This window comes from Girardinichthys multiradiatus, chromosome 22 (genome assembly GCF_021462225.1).
Source record: "Girardinichthys multiradiatus isolate DD_20200921_A chromosome 22, DD_fGirMul_XY1, whole genome shotgun sequence".
NCBI lineage: Eukaryota > Metazoa > Chordata > Actinopteri > Cyprinodontiformes > Goodeidae > Girardinichthys > Girardinichthys multiradiatus.
The window spans coordinates 31,664,132-31,678,659 of NC_061814.1; the positions used below are offsets into that span (position 1 = coordinate 31,664,132).

The window sequence follows — 14,528 nt, forward strand, 5'->3', positions numbered from 1 at the left end:
ATTAAAGGTGGAAAATGTTTTGAAATGATTTATTACGGACAATTTGTTTATATCACAAAAACCAGGCATTTTAATAGAGGGGTGTCCACTCCAAGAGCAATAGTATATGCTATTTATTTGATGCATTTATAGACTGAATACAGTGGGAGTTCTTAGTTTTGAGTTATTTAATGAATAGGAACAAATAAAATCAGTGTTTTCAGTATTTTATCTGCAAATCAACCGAGATAAGGATAAACTGTCAGATTATGACTCGTGGTTACCTGATTGGCCTACTTGTAAGGGGCAAAAACAAGTAACTTGTGAATACTGTGTCTTTCAAGGACTTGGCTAAGTGCCTTCACATTATTAGACCATCACCTTCACACAGTAGACTTTAGGTCATTTGGCTTCTGATCAGTTGTTCAGAGGAATCTTAAGAGTTTGTTTTATTACAAAAATGTGTTGTCTTCTCTATGGTTTAAGCTTTGATAATTGGGTGTTCTATTAGGTGGTTTTCCTCATAGTGTCTGAGCCATATGAACAAGATAATGTGTCTTGTGTCTTGTTTTTATTCGGATGAATACATTTGGCAGTTGATGCCTAAATTGTTAATGTGACAACAGTTGCTTGCTTTAGGCCTTAATGATGTTAACTTCTCCATCCCGTGGTTTAAAAAGCGTCCACATGGGACCTTCAGGCGCACCGCTGCAGACCTCTGCTTAATTGTTAATTATCTTTCCATGACAGGAGTTAAAAGACAGCACAGCTAAAAAATGGATTTCTGGAGCTTAGCTGCACCCATGGAAATTAGCTCAGCATTGTTTTGTGTGAAAGGAGGATTCCAGGATATTTATGCACCGATATAATAATATCTAGGTTTGCCTCTAGTGCAGTGTGAAGGCAGTTTCATAAAATACTTACTGTATCTGGTAGGACTTTTCAGATCTTCACTTTGGGTCTTATTAAGGTAATTATTCTATCAAAATATATAATGATAAGACTGCAGAGAAAGGCGTAAATATTTTTTATTGGCTGTTTACTTGGCAGAAAAGGGGTTTCTATTTTTTGAAAATGTAACGGCCTAAATAAAATTAGCCATAAGCTCTACAACAAAGTTGCTTAAGTAAAACAGATGTACACTGGCTTGCAAATGTATTCACCCCCTTTGGCATTTTACTTGTTCTGTTATATTCCAACCTGTAATTTAAATGGTTTTAAATCTTATTTTATGTTATGGGTCTTTACAAAATAGTCTAGGTTGGTCACGTGAAATGAGAACAATTTATAAAGAAAACAAAAATGAAAATGGGCATGTGCATATATATCCACCCCTTTGCTACAAAGCCCCTTAAAACCTCTGGTTCAACCAATCACTAAGTTGCACGTGATCTGTCAGATCTGACACCTTTCTGAAAGGCCCCAGAGGCTGCAACACCACTAAGCAAGAGGCATCTCACCATGAAACCCAAGGAGTATCCAAATAAGTCTGGGACATCATTGTTGAGGTTATTAAAAATGGAAAGTCCTGAGTTTGGGAGGGGGTTGAACAGTTATGCATGCTGAAGTTTTCTGTTAATTTGTCCTATTTGTTGTTTGCTTCGCAATAAAAAAAATAAATACATCTTTAAAGTTGTAGGCATGCTGTCTAAATGAAATGGTGCAAACTCTCAAACAATCTATTTTAATTCCAGGGCTGTGAGGCAACAAAACATGAAAAATGCCAAGGGGGTGAATACTTTTGCAAGGCACTATAAGTATGATTCAAAATTACATACTATGTGTAAAAAACAAAAAACAAAAATTACTTTAGGAGCTAAAACTGAAGACTAACAGTTAACAGGACTTAACCTCACTGCGGAGCAGGAGTAAATGTTGCATTATTCTGTGTGGCTCAACTGCCTACATTGAGCCTCACAATTTTGGTCAATTTTCTCATTAGGCCACAAAAACGAAACAAAATCTGGTAGGATAATGCTAGCTTGCTCGTAATTTGGCTCAACATATTTCCATGCAGTTCCACATAAGCATGTGAGAAACAACTTAAAGAAACATTTTTCTCTTGCTTCATAAACTTTGCACTTAATTAGGTACTTTCAGCCCTCATGAAAAGCTGTGTGCTTGTTGGGGGACAGCTGCGGCTGATCTGCAGCCAGCCACCAATATAGGCATACTTCCTCTTCTCTTTTACTGTTTTTTATCAAGTTTTACAAGACAGATTGGCCCTGCTAAACATGGCTGCAAAAGAGGCCGGCTGGCAAAGCACCACAACGATACCATACTTCCTCCTCCGTGCTTTATTGTGGGAACAATTAATACAAACACTATCATTCTTTGGAACTGGAAACTCAGTCTATTCAAAGCAAACGGTGCATAAATCTGCGACTTTCACTTTAGTGCAGTGCACATAAAAATAAAAAAGCAACCCTGATTTATAACGGTTGTATAGGTCTCATTACTCCTTGAGTGACTTCAGTCTTCTCTCTGCAGCATGTTCCGCTTGCGGGCTCTGTCCGCAGTTTCAGTGGGGCTGACCCAGCTGTCCCGCCGCTATCACAGTGGGCCAGTCGGTGGGTCTGGCCGGAGGAGGCTGATGCTGGTGGCCCTGGCTGGTGTAACCAGCGTGTCTGCGAGTGCTGGACTTCTATGGAAAAGGTGAGACACTTGTTTGCCTTTTTATGTGACCGGCTGCAACTGAATTGCAGCAGAAAATTCTACATTTGACCTTCAGAAAGCAAAGGCTTTCATACTGCTTCTCACTAAATGTTAATTTTGGACTTTTTTTTAACTTACCTGTTACCCAAAGCTAAAACTCTTTGGGGACAGAGCGACTGAGCTGCAGCAGGCGGAGTGATTGATGGACCCTCAGGGTATTTGAGACTGATGGGATGAGACTGTTCCAGACCTTCACCTCGCACTTCATTCTCCTTGTGTTGCATTAATTTGAATTATTTAGCCTGTCCCAGACAGACCATACAATTTATTATTATTATAATTGTTATTCCAATTTTTAGTTGGCACGGAAATATGGTCAAGTGGAACTTTGCCTTGATATAAACCCCTGTGCATTCTGCAGAAGAGCTAAAAGCCGAGCAGAACATTATCTCTGTTTTTGCATCGTTGTCGTAGTTCATATTAAGCCGCAAAATAAAGTCTGCTCTCGACTTCAGAATTCTACTTAAATTAGTAAAGCGTGCAGCAAATTGTAAGACATAATCATGTGTGACGGCATAAAACTGTCCTACTGGTATTGAGATTTATTTCTCATGTGTTTTTTTGTTTTTGTTTTTTTTCCCCAAACACCAGAGCATATGCTGATGCAGGAGCTTCTGTTCAACACTCTGAGCAAGTGGCTAGAGAGGAAGCCGATTTTGCGAGGGACACAGACTCTGAAAAATCGGTGGAGTCCAGCAGCGGAGATGAGGTAGCTCAAGATGAAGGCGAAGAGGGGAAAAAAAAGAAACCCCGCTCAGGATTCCGTGACCGCAAGGTAATCAATGAGCTATAGGCCTGCAGCTGTTCGGTCACTCACCAGAACGGCGTCTAATAATCAATGTCCAATGTGCAAGTGCTAGTATTTTAAACCAGCATTTACAGTGAGATACAGAGGTAATAAGCGTGCATTTCCACTGTCATAAACAACAGAAAGTTACAACCCCGAGGATTTTATAGCTTTTAATTAGACATCAGATGACAAAGCGAAAACAGAAGGTGGATCGACAGAGAGAGATTATCTAGCCAAAAAAACTGCTTAGCTAATTGATATAAAAATGAGTGAGAAGGAAGCGTATGAACCATAGAGGGCAAATTTTAAAATGAAATCTGACGGCAGTTTATTGGTATATCTGAATTATGACTGCAGAGGTAAACACCGTGCAGTCACTCTTCCCCCCACAGCAGCAAAAAAACTTAACTGAAGTCCAGAAAGCAATTTATGCTCTCACTGTCCTTGAAGTGATCCAATTTATAGATTTACAATATATGCAGTGGAGAGTACACAAATCCTAAACATAGTTTTACGTTTTCTAAACGTGTGTATTTTGTTTGACGTTGAGAATGTGGATAGGATGTTTTAATCATTAATCACATAGTTGTTTTTTGTGCATTGTAATTTAATGACGTTGGTATTTGAAAGTCTTGCAAAAGTACAATTAAAAGCTGCCTTTCAAACCTCATACGTGTAATGAATGAGGATTTTTCGCTATTGAAATACCTTAAATGCCTTAAGTCCCAATGTAACAAACTTTAGTCTATGTTTTGTTAATGCACAATGCTTGAAATATATGTGAGAATGGCTGTTCACACTCAACTTCTCAGGCCTTTGACTTTCTGCACTCTGTCTTTGATGCAGCACAGATACATTTGGAGCAGTTTAAACTGGGTTTAGATGCTAAAAAGTCCAAGATATTGCTGTTTTCAATTTCATTTGTTCCCTTTAAGAACATCCTATTAATCTGAACCGTCCAAGGTAAAACCCTCGAGCTGGTCACCAATTACAAGTACCTGGGATTAATTATTGATGTTCATGTTAAAAGATTAACTCCAAATAAAGGGTGAAGCTTGGTTTCTTTTACAGAAACAAGTCATGTTTCTCTCTCAGACCTCAGAAGCTTCTGATATCAGCTACATTTTAACCGTACTTGATTATGGCGATGTTGTTTAAATGTGTGCTCCAACCAGTTGCCTTCAGTTCTTGACTCCAGTGTACCACTGTGCTCTGAGGTTCAGTACTGGTTGTAGCCACTTCACTCACCTCAACTGAATGTTAAAGCTAGCATGTCTTCCTTAAATGTAAGGTAATACACACACTGGATGACTCTAGGTTACAAGACCCTCATTGATTTAGATTCTACTTATCTTTGTACTTTTCTTCGGAGAGCTGAAAGCCGTTATGCCTTACGATCAGATGACATTTTGTATTTCTCTGCTCTTCGTGTTCGAACTGAAATGGGAAACAAAGCTTTCATTTTTTCTCTCCCCTCTGCTCAGAATGTCCTCCGATCTGAACTGAAACTGTCAGAACTTGTTTCACTGAAAGCTTCCTCTCCGTCTTAGGAAACTGAAAACAGAAATCCTTCAAACAGTACCTGTGTTTTAAATGTTGAATTTTTACTGTTTTTACATTTCAGATAGTTACTTTAACAATAACTTGTGAACTTTATTTGTGAAATTGCTTGCACTTTGTAATTATTTGTTTGTTTTTGTTATTGTTGTCCATCTGCTTTGCCCACTGTGACATGTGCTGCTGCCTTTTATGGCCAGGTCACCCGTGTGAAAGAGGTCTTAATCTCGGTTAGTCTTTTATCTGGTTAAATAAAGGTGTAACACTGCTAAAAAGATGAAAATCCTTGAAGAGCTACAACTGCAAGCAGTTACACTTGGGGTCCAAGTCCTGCCTAGAGAATACACTTCATCCCACGTGACTCCTGACATACTTTCCTCTTTGTCCTCCATGTTGGTAAACTTTGTCTTGCTTCTAAGATGTTACCCTACGGACTTTAAGATGGACCCCCTAACAGACTCGCAAGTGGTGAAGCACACTGTGTATTGGAAGAAAAACCCCACGTCTGTACTTGATCTGTAAATGTGTCTCAAACACTTTTACCAAATTGAACATAATGACAGTCTCAAATACCTGAAGCGCTAAAATGCGTGCTTTTCCGCTGGCAGTAGCTGTAGTAAACAGGTTTTTCTGTGTCACATCAGAGACCACTTTACTTCTAAACACAGTGCTCTGTCAGTTTTCCAGCCATACTCTGCTGGAAGTGGATGGTCAAAATAAACACTTGATGTGACTAATGTGTGTAACAGAGCTGAATAAATTAGCTCTCAGAATCAGCAGGACACGCCATTGATGCAGTGATGATGGCCTTGCTTGTGGGGCTGCAATAACTCCATGGTCTTCGTTCATTTGAAGCTGTCAGCCATTCCGACCCTGAGAGCTCCAACTTCCTGTTTTGATTATGTGTTGCTTCAGTGAAGAGCCTAATATACCTCTCCGTCTGGGCTGTCGTGCTTCTTTGCTCTGATTCACCGTTCTCTCATTCTGCACTCTCCAAACTCTTCCAGGATATTGTCCTCACTGTACACTTACTGGAAAACTTTTGATCTGTATGATTGTCAGTTGTGCAGTGCCTTGCATGATAATTCACTGCCCTTCAGCCTTTTAGTGAGATTTTATGTGAAAATCATTTTCACATTTAGAAATAAAACCCAGAAGGTTTTGGCCTGGAGAGCATCTTATTGTGCCCTTTTGAAGTATTTTAACAGATTCTCCATTAGAGTTAGGTCTGGACTTTGACAGAGCCTTTCTCTAACACATAAATATAATTTGGACCAGCTTCAGCTGAATTTTTTGGGTTGTCGTTTTCCTGAAAGATGAACCTTCACCCGAGTCTTAAGTCTTTCGCAGCCTCTGACGGGTTTTCATCCAGGATTGCCCTGGGTTTAGCTCCCACCATCTTTGCGTCAACTCCGACCAGCTTCCCTGTTTTTACTAATGAAAAGCATTGCCACAGTATGATGCTGCCATTTGATGTTGGGGATGGCGTGTTCAAGGTCAGTGTGCAGTGTTAGTCTTTCTACTCTATACAGCATCTTGCATGTTGGCGAAAAAGTTACATGTGACCAGAGCACCTTCTTCCATATGTTTGCAAATTTGTAGGGTGCACAACTAATAGTTGTCGTGTCAATATATTCTCCCACTTGAGCTGTGGATCTCTGCAGCTCCTCCAAAGTTACCATAGTCTGTTTTTCTGTTAAATGGATGGCCATGTCTTGGTAGGATTGCCGTTGTGCTGTTTCCTTTCCATTTTCAAATGAATTAGAAAGAGGTCTATGAGATGTTCAAAGCTTGGGTTATTGTCTTATAATCTACAGGCATTGGACAATGAAACTGAAACACCTGTCATTTTAGTGTGGGAGGTTTCATGGCTAAATTGGACCAGCCTGGTAGCCAGTCTTCATTGATTGCACATTTTACCAGTAAGAGCAGAGTGTGAAGGTTCAATTAGCAGGTTAAGAGCACAGTTTTGCTCAAAATATTGAAATGCACACAACATTATGGGTGACATACCAGAGTTCAAAAGAGGACAAATTGTTGGTGCACGTCTTGCTGGCGCATCTGTGACCAAGACAGCAAGTCTTTGTGATGTATCAAGAGCCACGGTATCCAGGGTAATGTCAGCATACCACCAAGAAGGACGAACCACATCCAACAGGATTAACTGTGGACGCAAGAGGAAGCTGTCTGAAAGGGACGTTCGGGTGCTAACCCGGATTGTATCCAAAAAACATAAAACCACGGCTGCCCAAATCACGGCAGAATAAAATGTGCACCTCAACTCTCCTGTTTCCACCAGAACTGTCCGTCGGGAGCTCCACAGGGTTAATATACATGGCCGGGCTGCTATAGCCAAACCTTTGGTCACTCATGCCAATGCCAAATGTTTGTTTCAATGGTGTGAGGAGCGCAAATCTTGGGCTGTGGACAATGTGAAACATGTATTGTTCTCTGATGAGTCCACCTTTACTGTTTTCCCCACATCCTGGAGAGTTAAGGTGTGGAGAAGCCCCAAAGAAGCGCACCACCCAGACTGTTGCATGCCCAGAGTGAAGCATGGGGGTGGGTCAGTGATGGTTTGGGCTGCCATATCATGGCATTCCCTTGGCCCAATACTTGTGCTAGATGGGCGCATCACTGCCAAGGACTACCGAACCATTCTTGAGGACCATGTGCATCCAATGGTTCAAACATTGTATCCTGAAGGCGGTGCCGTGTATCAGGATGACAATGCATGAACCAAGACTGGTGAAAGATTGGTTTGATGAACATGAAAGTGAAGTTGAACATCTCCCATGGCCTGCACAGTCACCAGATCTAAATATTATTGAGCCACTTTGGGGTGTTTTGGAGGAGCGAGTCAGGAAACGGTTTCCTCCACCAGTATCACGTAGTGACCTGGCCACTATCCTGCAAGAAGAATGGCTTAAAATCCCTCTGACCACTGTGCAGGACTTGTATATGTCATTCCCAAGATGAATTGACGCTGCATTGGCCGCAAAAGGAGGCCCTACATCATACTAATAAATTATTGTGGTCTAAAACCAGGTGTTTCAGTTTCATTGTCCAACCCCTGTAGCTCTGCTTTAGACTTATCTAAATCTTCCTCCCTCACCTATTCTCTGGTCTTTATAACGGTATTTCATCACTAATGTTCTCTTATAAACCTCTGAGGGCTTCACAGAACAGTTGGATTAATTACAGTTAATAGAAACTAATTTACAAACATTAACTACTACAAATCTGTCCATGCCTGATGTGCTAGAACTTATGTTAATTTTACCTCTTGATTGCATGGCAGGTGATGGAGTATGAGAACAGAATCAGGGCGTACTCGACTCCAGACAAGATTTTCCGCTACTTCGCCACACTGAAGGTCATCAACGAACACGGGGATGCAGAGGTTTACATGACACCCCAGGACTTCATCCGCTCCATCACACCCAATGAGAAGCAGCCTGAGAGTAAGTTTAGTTTAGTGCTTAGTCTTTGGAGGGTTGCATGTTTCTAACCACAGTCTGGCATTGAGATTTACTCTTTTGTTTCTAGATTGTCCAGACTCCTGGGGGCTCACTTATGCTCTGTTTACTTCAGCTCACCCCACAGGATGTCTGTTGCGCTCAGGTCTGGGGACTGAGATGACAATGGGAGAAGATAGACTGTTTTTTGGGAAGCATTCCTCTGTTATTTGGCCATTTGTTTTGAATCATTATCCTGCTGAAAGACCCCATGATGACCCATTTTTTGACAGAATTCAGCAGATTATCATTTAAAACGTCCTGGTATTTTTAAGAGTTCCCGTCATGCTCTTAACAAAGTCCCTGGTCCTTTTATAATGGACATAGGATGAAGATGCATGAGGTGCTTTTCCACAGTTTCCTCCTTTGTTTTATGGCACAACCAAGATACAGCTTGTTGCCATAAAACCCAATCTTCATCTCATGGTAACAGAGGAAAGGCTTTTTTCTGGCATGCCTTCCAGACAGCCAGTGAGATAGCATCTAATGGTCATTATGGCAGCTTGCTTATCCTAAGATATTATTCTTTGCTGCAGTTCTCTAAAGGCGCGGCTGTGGCTTTGCACGGCAGACTTCTTAAGAGAATACTGATGTCAAGAATATTCTTTTGAAATTTACAGCTGAAGTTTATTTAAGGCACAGAAAACTCAATGCAGTTTTAATTTTGAACTATAGATGTCGCTGCCGATAAAATCTCACAGTACTCAACAACTGGTAGCTAAAGAAGAATCTATAGAGGAAATGAATTCCTAATGTATAGCTCCACCTATGTAGTTTTGTCTGATAGATGTTACTTTAAATCATTTTAAGGGGTTTCCAGACTCTACCATGTAGCTCCTCCTGGCTAACTAACCCCACCTGCAGAAAGATACGGTAATGGCGATGTACATGTCCAACCGCAACGACAGAACACACCCGCGTCCGGCAGGGTTTGCACCATCATTTCTATCTCAAGGGGTCAGAGGACAGAAACAGCATAAAGCAGGTGTAATTGTGAGCAATGGAGACATTTTATCTCCCTCACCATCGTCCTCATTCTGCATGGTGGGAAGATCAGCTAGGTCCTTGTTCAGCCTTTTTTGTCACAGTTAAACTTTTTAAATATTGCTCTGCTTGTAGATATCACCAATTTTAGTCATGTAGCTCATTTTTATAAGTTAAGGAAACAGGAAATCATAGATTTCTAAGTGAGTCTACTTAAGTTCCTAGACACTGATTAACATAAAAAACATAAAAAAATATGGACATTACATTTATTTTATATGAACTGGGCGTGGTTTTATCAAGTCTTCATGTACTTTTTTTCCCTCCACTGAATACATGTACTCAGGTTAAATATTAGGTATTTCCTAATATTTTAATGTAATGCTACTTCTGCTACAGTACAAACTAATTTAAAGGCTCTTTTTATACATCCTTCCTAATAAATGTCAAGGCTGCTGTGAAGGCATTCTTTAAAATGTTCCCGTTTTCTCCCTGCCCCGTTTAGCTACAGGAACTCTTAGTAGAGACTGCAGGAAAGCTCTTTATATGAAGACACCCATAGCTATGAGCGTATGAAGAGTGATCCTGGGCAGGTTGAGGGTGCAGGGAATCACGACACAGCAGTAGCTGTATCAATTAGCCGAGTGAACCCGTAGCAGATCCCAGGCGTCACGCAGACACCCAGTGAGAGAGATTTGATCTTCAGCCACAGGGAAGCTTGTGAAGGCGAGGGGCTTAACACATGTTTCAGCACCACACACATCCTTATTATTCAGTACATAAAGTGACTTAGATTTAAGTGATATTGTATTGGATGCATGAACATCACAGATATGCTGTTGAGTTCACAGCAGGAGAGGAATGTTACCACTGGAGCAATCATTCACAATAAAAGAAGCAAGACTGTTACTTGATAAGGACTTATCATTGCCAGACACGTTTACACTGACCTTCTTCACAGCCTTCATCTTTTCATTACGTTCAAAGCTTCTCCTGGCTTGCCCCCTTATTAAGCTTCAAAAAGTCTGATCTAACACCTTTCCTTCTGGGTGTGTGATACCCAGACTCTCACAGGATTAGAAAAGGCTGTCGTTTAATGAGCTTCATAATAAAAACCATCTCACTCTGCTTTCCTTGGCCCATCTCCCAAACGTGATCAAAGTTACATTTGTATAGAAATGATCGTGAAGTTTCAGCTGCAGATGACAGACTTTTTTCTGCTTTTATTGTTTAAATGTTCAGCAGAAATGTATTTTCCTTTTAACTTAAGATTAGATAGGGATTTTATTGGGGCATACAAAAGCTGAATTTAGGTGCACCAGAATTTTCCCCTACATGAAAATATGTATTTTTAGAATTTACCTCCTAATACAGTGGCTTGTAAAATTAATAATACCACATGAGCTCATTCCACATTTGGTCACATTACAACCACAAATTTCAATGCATATTATTGGGATTCTTTGTGATGGTCAAACACAAAGTAATACTTAATTGTGACGTGAAAGAAGCAATTATGTATACGACAACTATTAGTCATGCACTTCACATATCTGGCCTTTATGGATGAGTGGTAATATATTTGAATTGTTGGAAAAAGATTCCCTTCTGCAATTTACCACAAGCCATGTAGGAGAAAGAGCAAGCATGTGAAAGGTGTTCTGGTCAGATACACTAAAATGGACCTTTTTGGTCTTCTTCCAAAGTTCTGTGTAAGCCAGAAAACCATCCTGAGGACATCATGCCCGCTGTGAAAAATGGTGGTGGCACAATTATGCTGTGGGAATGCATTTCTGTAGGAAGAGCAGTGAAGGTGGAGTTGATGGGACGATGGACGGAGCTAAATACGATCCTGAAAGAAAAACTCTTAGAGGCTGCAAAAGGCACGAGGGGGCAAAGGATCATCAAATGTTCTAAACATTTAGACAGAGCTACAGTGTTTTTAATTAAAGCAAATCCACTTGTTAGAATGGCCTACATCTAAATCTAATTGAGAATTTTTGGCAACACTTGAAAGCTGATGCTCACAGACGCCCTTTGTTCAGTCTGACAGGTTTGAGCTGTTTTGCAAAGAAAAACAAAAGTCCAGTCTCTAGATATGCAAACTGGTTGAGACATACCCTAAAAACTACCAGCTGTAATTGCAGTGAAAGTTCTTTTTTTTTAATTTTTATAAACTGTTACAGGATGAGGCTGAACGCAACCCACACTTTATAATAATGAGCTGCTTTGTGTTGGTCTTTCACAAAATATCCTAATAACATATATTAAAGTTTGTGATTTATAAAGAGGTGGAAAACAAAAAGGTTCAAGTCTCTTTACTTTATCAACAACTATCGTGTTCTTCAGCAGATAAACAATATGGGCTTCAAAATATTTTGTTTACATAATTTGGTTTGGGCTTGTTTTGTTGGTTCAATTAGTTACGATAAACTAAAGTTGAAATAAAACTCACATATTTCCTTTATCTGTGTTCAGATACCTTCTATACACTCATATATCTCATCCAAAGCACTAAATGCAATATTTGATCATCAGAATAGTAAAAGCTGGATGCAGATGACTGTTTACTTAAAAGAATCGGAGCAGTGGAAATGGGTTTCTAATGGCTTTTATCCATCTCTATCAGGGGTCACTGATTACAGGAGATTCACTAATGACACAGTATCATCCCCTTCCTTTATGCTTTACATTAATTTCAGTCACCTGTGTGCATAACTAGTCTTCCTATTATCTGCTTCTAGACTTTCTGCTAATATGCATATCTGTGTTTAATGTGTCATCTTCAGATCTTGGCCTGGATCAGTTCATTGTGAAGCGCTATGATGGGAAGGTAAGAAGCGGGAGTCTTATTTGTCAGGGGGGATACAGTCAGGCTAGCTATCATGGAGATCAGCTGCAGTAAAGTTTGTAATTATTAAGCTTTATTTTTTAACTAGTTCAAGAGAATACTGATGTGCAGTAATGTAACTTTCCTACCGGCTTATAAATATGACATTTATTTACCTAGCACCTGAAAATGTTATCATTGTTGGAACGTAGCTTTCATTCATCAGATCATCAGATTTTCCCTCTAGTTGTCAGGAATCCCTGAAAGCTGTGGTGCCCTCATGGAGCTGTTTAAGTTTACTGAAGCCGAAACATACCGGCAGTAATGTTTAATTACTGTGATAACTGTTGGTCATCCTGTCATAATACCAGTAAAGTAACCAGTTGATGATTGGGATTGTTACTTTGGCTGTCCAGACTGGTTCTCCCACAGTCTGTTACATTGCAAGAATTAACAAATGCTACATTTATGTTTCAAAATAAGATCGAACTAATTCAGTACTGCGTACTGTACAAATGTATATTTTAACCATTTATTGAAGTTATTGGTGTGGTGATGTAATCTATTTGATAATGTGCCTTGCAAAAAGCATTTAGACCCCTTGAACGTTTTCCCTTTTTGTGAGATTAGAACAACAAACTTCAATGTATTTTTCATTGTGAAGTGGAAGAGAAATGATAAATGGTTTACAAATAATTTATAAGAGAAATCTAAAAATTGTGTCCTGCATTAGTATCCAACCCCTTTACTCTGATACTCTTCAATGAAATTCAGTTGACTTCAGAGGTCACCCAATTACTAAACAGAGTTCCCCTTTAGTTCCCCTGCGGAGATCCACAGCTCAGATGGGAGAATGCGTTGGCAGGAATACTTTTAGTGCCTTTCAAAAGTCAGACATTTATTAAAGAGGTTAGATGAGACCAAAATTCAACCTTTCTGGACGACATACAAATCTCTGTGTGGTGGAAAATGAAAACTCCCCTGAACATGAGGTGAAACATTAACGGTGGCAGCATCAGGCTGTGGGAATACAACAGGGACTGAGAGGCTGGTCAGAGTTGCTGGGTAGTTGGCTGGAGCTAAATACAGGCCAAAGCTAAAATTAAAAAAACAAAGGTTCACCTTTCAGCAGATCAGGGACGCTAAACCTACAGCCTGAACTACAACTGAATGGTTTAGATCAGTGGTTCTCCAGCCAGGTCTTTAGGCCCCACTGTCCTTCGTGTGTTAGGTGTTTAAATGATATTCATCATGTGTTAGAATGGTCCAGTTAAAGTCCAGACCTAAATTCTATTGAAAATCAGTGGCAAGACTTCAAAGTTGATGTTCACACATGCTCTCCACCCAATCTGACTGTTTTGCAAAGAAGAGTGGGGAAGAAATGTCAGTCTATAGATTTTCAAAGACAGTAGAAACATAATCCAGCACGAGGTGGTTCTGTAATGTTTACTTTAAAGAAGCTGAATACGGGGTACACTCTGAACTTTCAGATTTGTATTTGAGAAACATTTTAAAAACCGTCTATCCTTTTTCTTCCATTTGATAATAATGCTACTTTGTGTGTTGTTGTAAAATATAAGTAAGAATATATAAATTTGTTAAAAAACAAAACCAATGTGAAAAAGTTCCAGGGGTATGGCTACTTTTCCTATGCACTGTAACCATCTCATCATGTCCACAGACTGACTCGCAGAACCCAGTCTCTGGCCCTAAACAATCATTTTAGTATCATTAAGGAAGAAATCATGCATACAAATTACCGGCTCCATTATTATGATCATTACAGATTTCCTTGATTTTGATTTGTGACCTTTTTTGCTCCATCATAGATATTTATGAGTATTTTTCAAAGCCAGGAGATGGCCATGCTTATTCTTTTCATATTAGAGAATCATAAGTGTGATGATCTTAGTTGCTAATCTCATAATAAAATGTATCAGTCTTCAAGCTGGCATAAACCTCTTCCTAATCTCCATAACGATGAGCCCCACCAAGTCCTTAGGGCTCGGTATCTTTGACGAGTCGTTTATTTACTCTGATTTTTTCTTCTGCATTTCAAGACTTTGTCTGACAACACCTCCAACTACCTTTATTTAAAGTATAGAACTAAAGAGGTTGGGATGTACAGCAATCAGAAAACCAGGTTTTAATTCTG

The 14,528-nt window shown here is 39.7% G+C and overlaps 1 protein-coding gene across 4 annotated transcripts in view; it reads left to right on the plus strand.

The window, feature by feature from the left end:
* micu1 (mitochondrial calcium uptake 1) overlaps positions 1–14,528 on the plus strand; it is a 51,710-nt gene that overhangs the window by 6,047 nt on the left and 31,135 nt on the right. For all 4 annotated transcript variants that reach the window (XM_047350800.1, XM_047350801.1, XM_047350802.1 and 1 more), the window contains exons 2-5: positions 2,470–2,634; positions 3,286–3,469; positions 8,343–8,505; positions 12,333–12,376. In XM_047350800.1, coding sequence (XP_047206756.1) covers positions 2,471–2,634; positions 3,286–3,469; positions 8,343–8,505; positions 12,333–12,376 — 555 coding nt within the window. In that variant the 5' untranslated portion in view covers position 2,470. The remainder of the gene's footprint in view (positions 1–2,469; positions 2,635–3,285; positions 3,470–8,342; positions 8,506–12,332; positions 12,377–14,528) is intronic.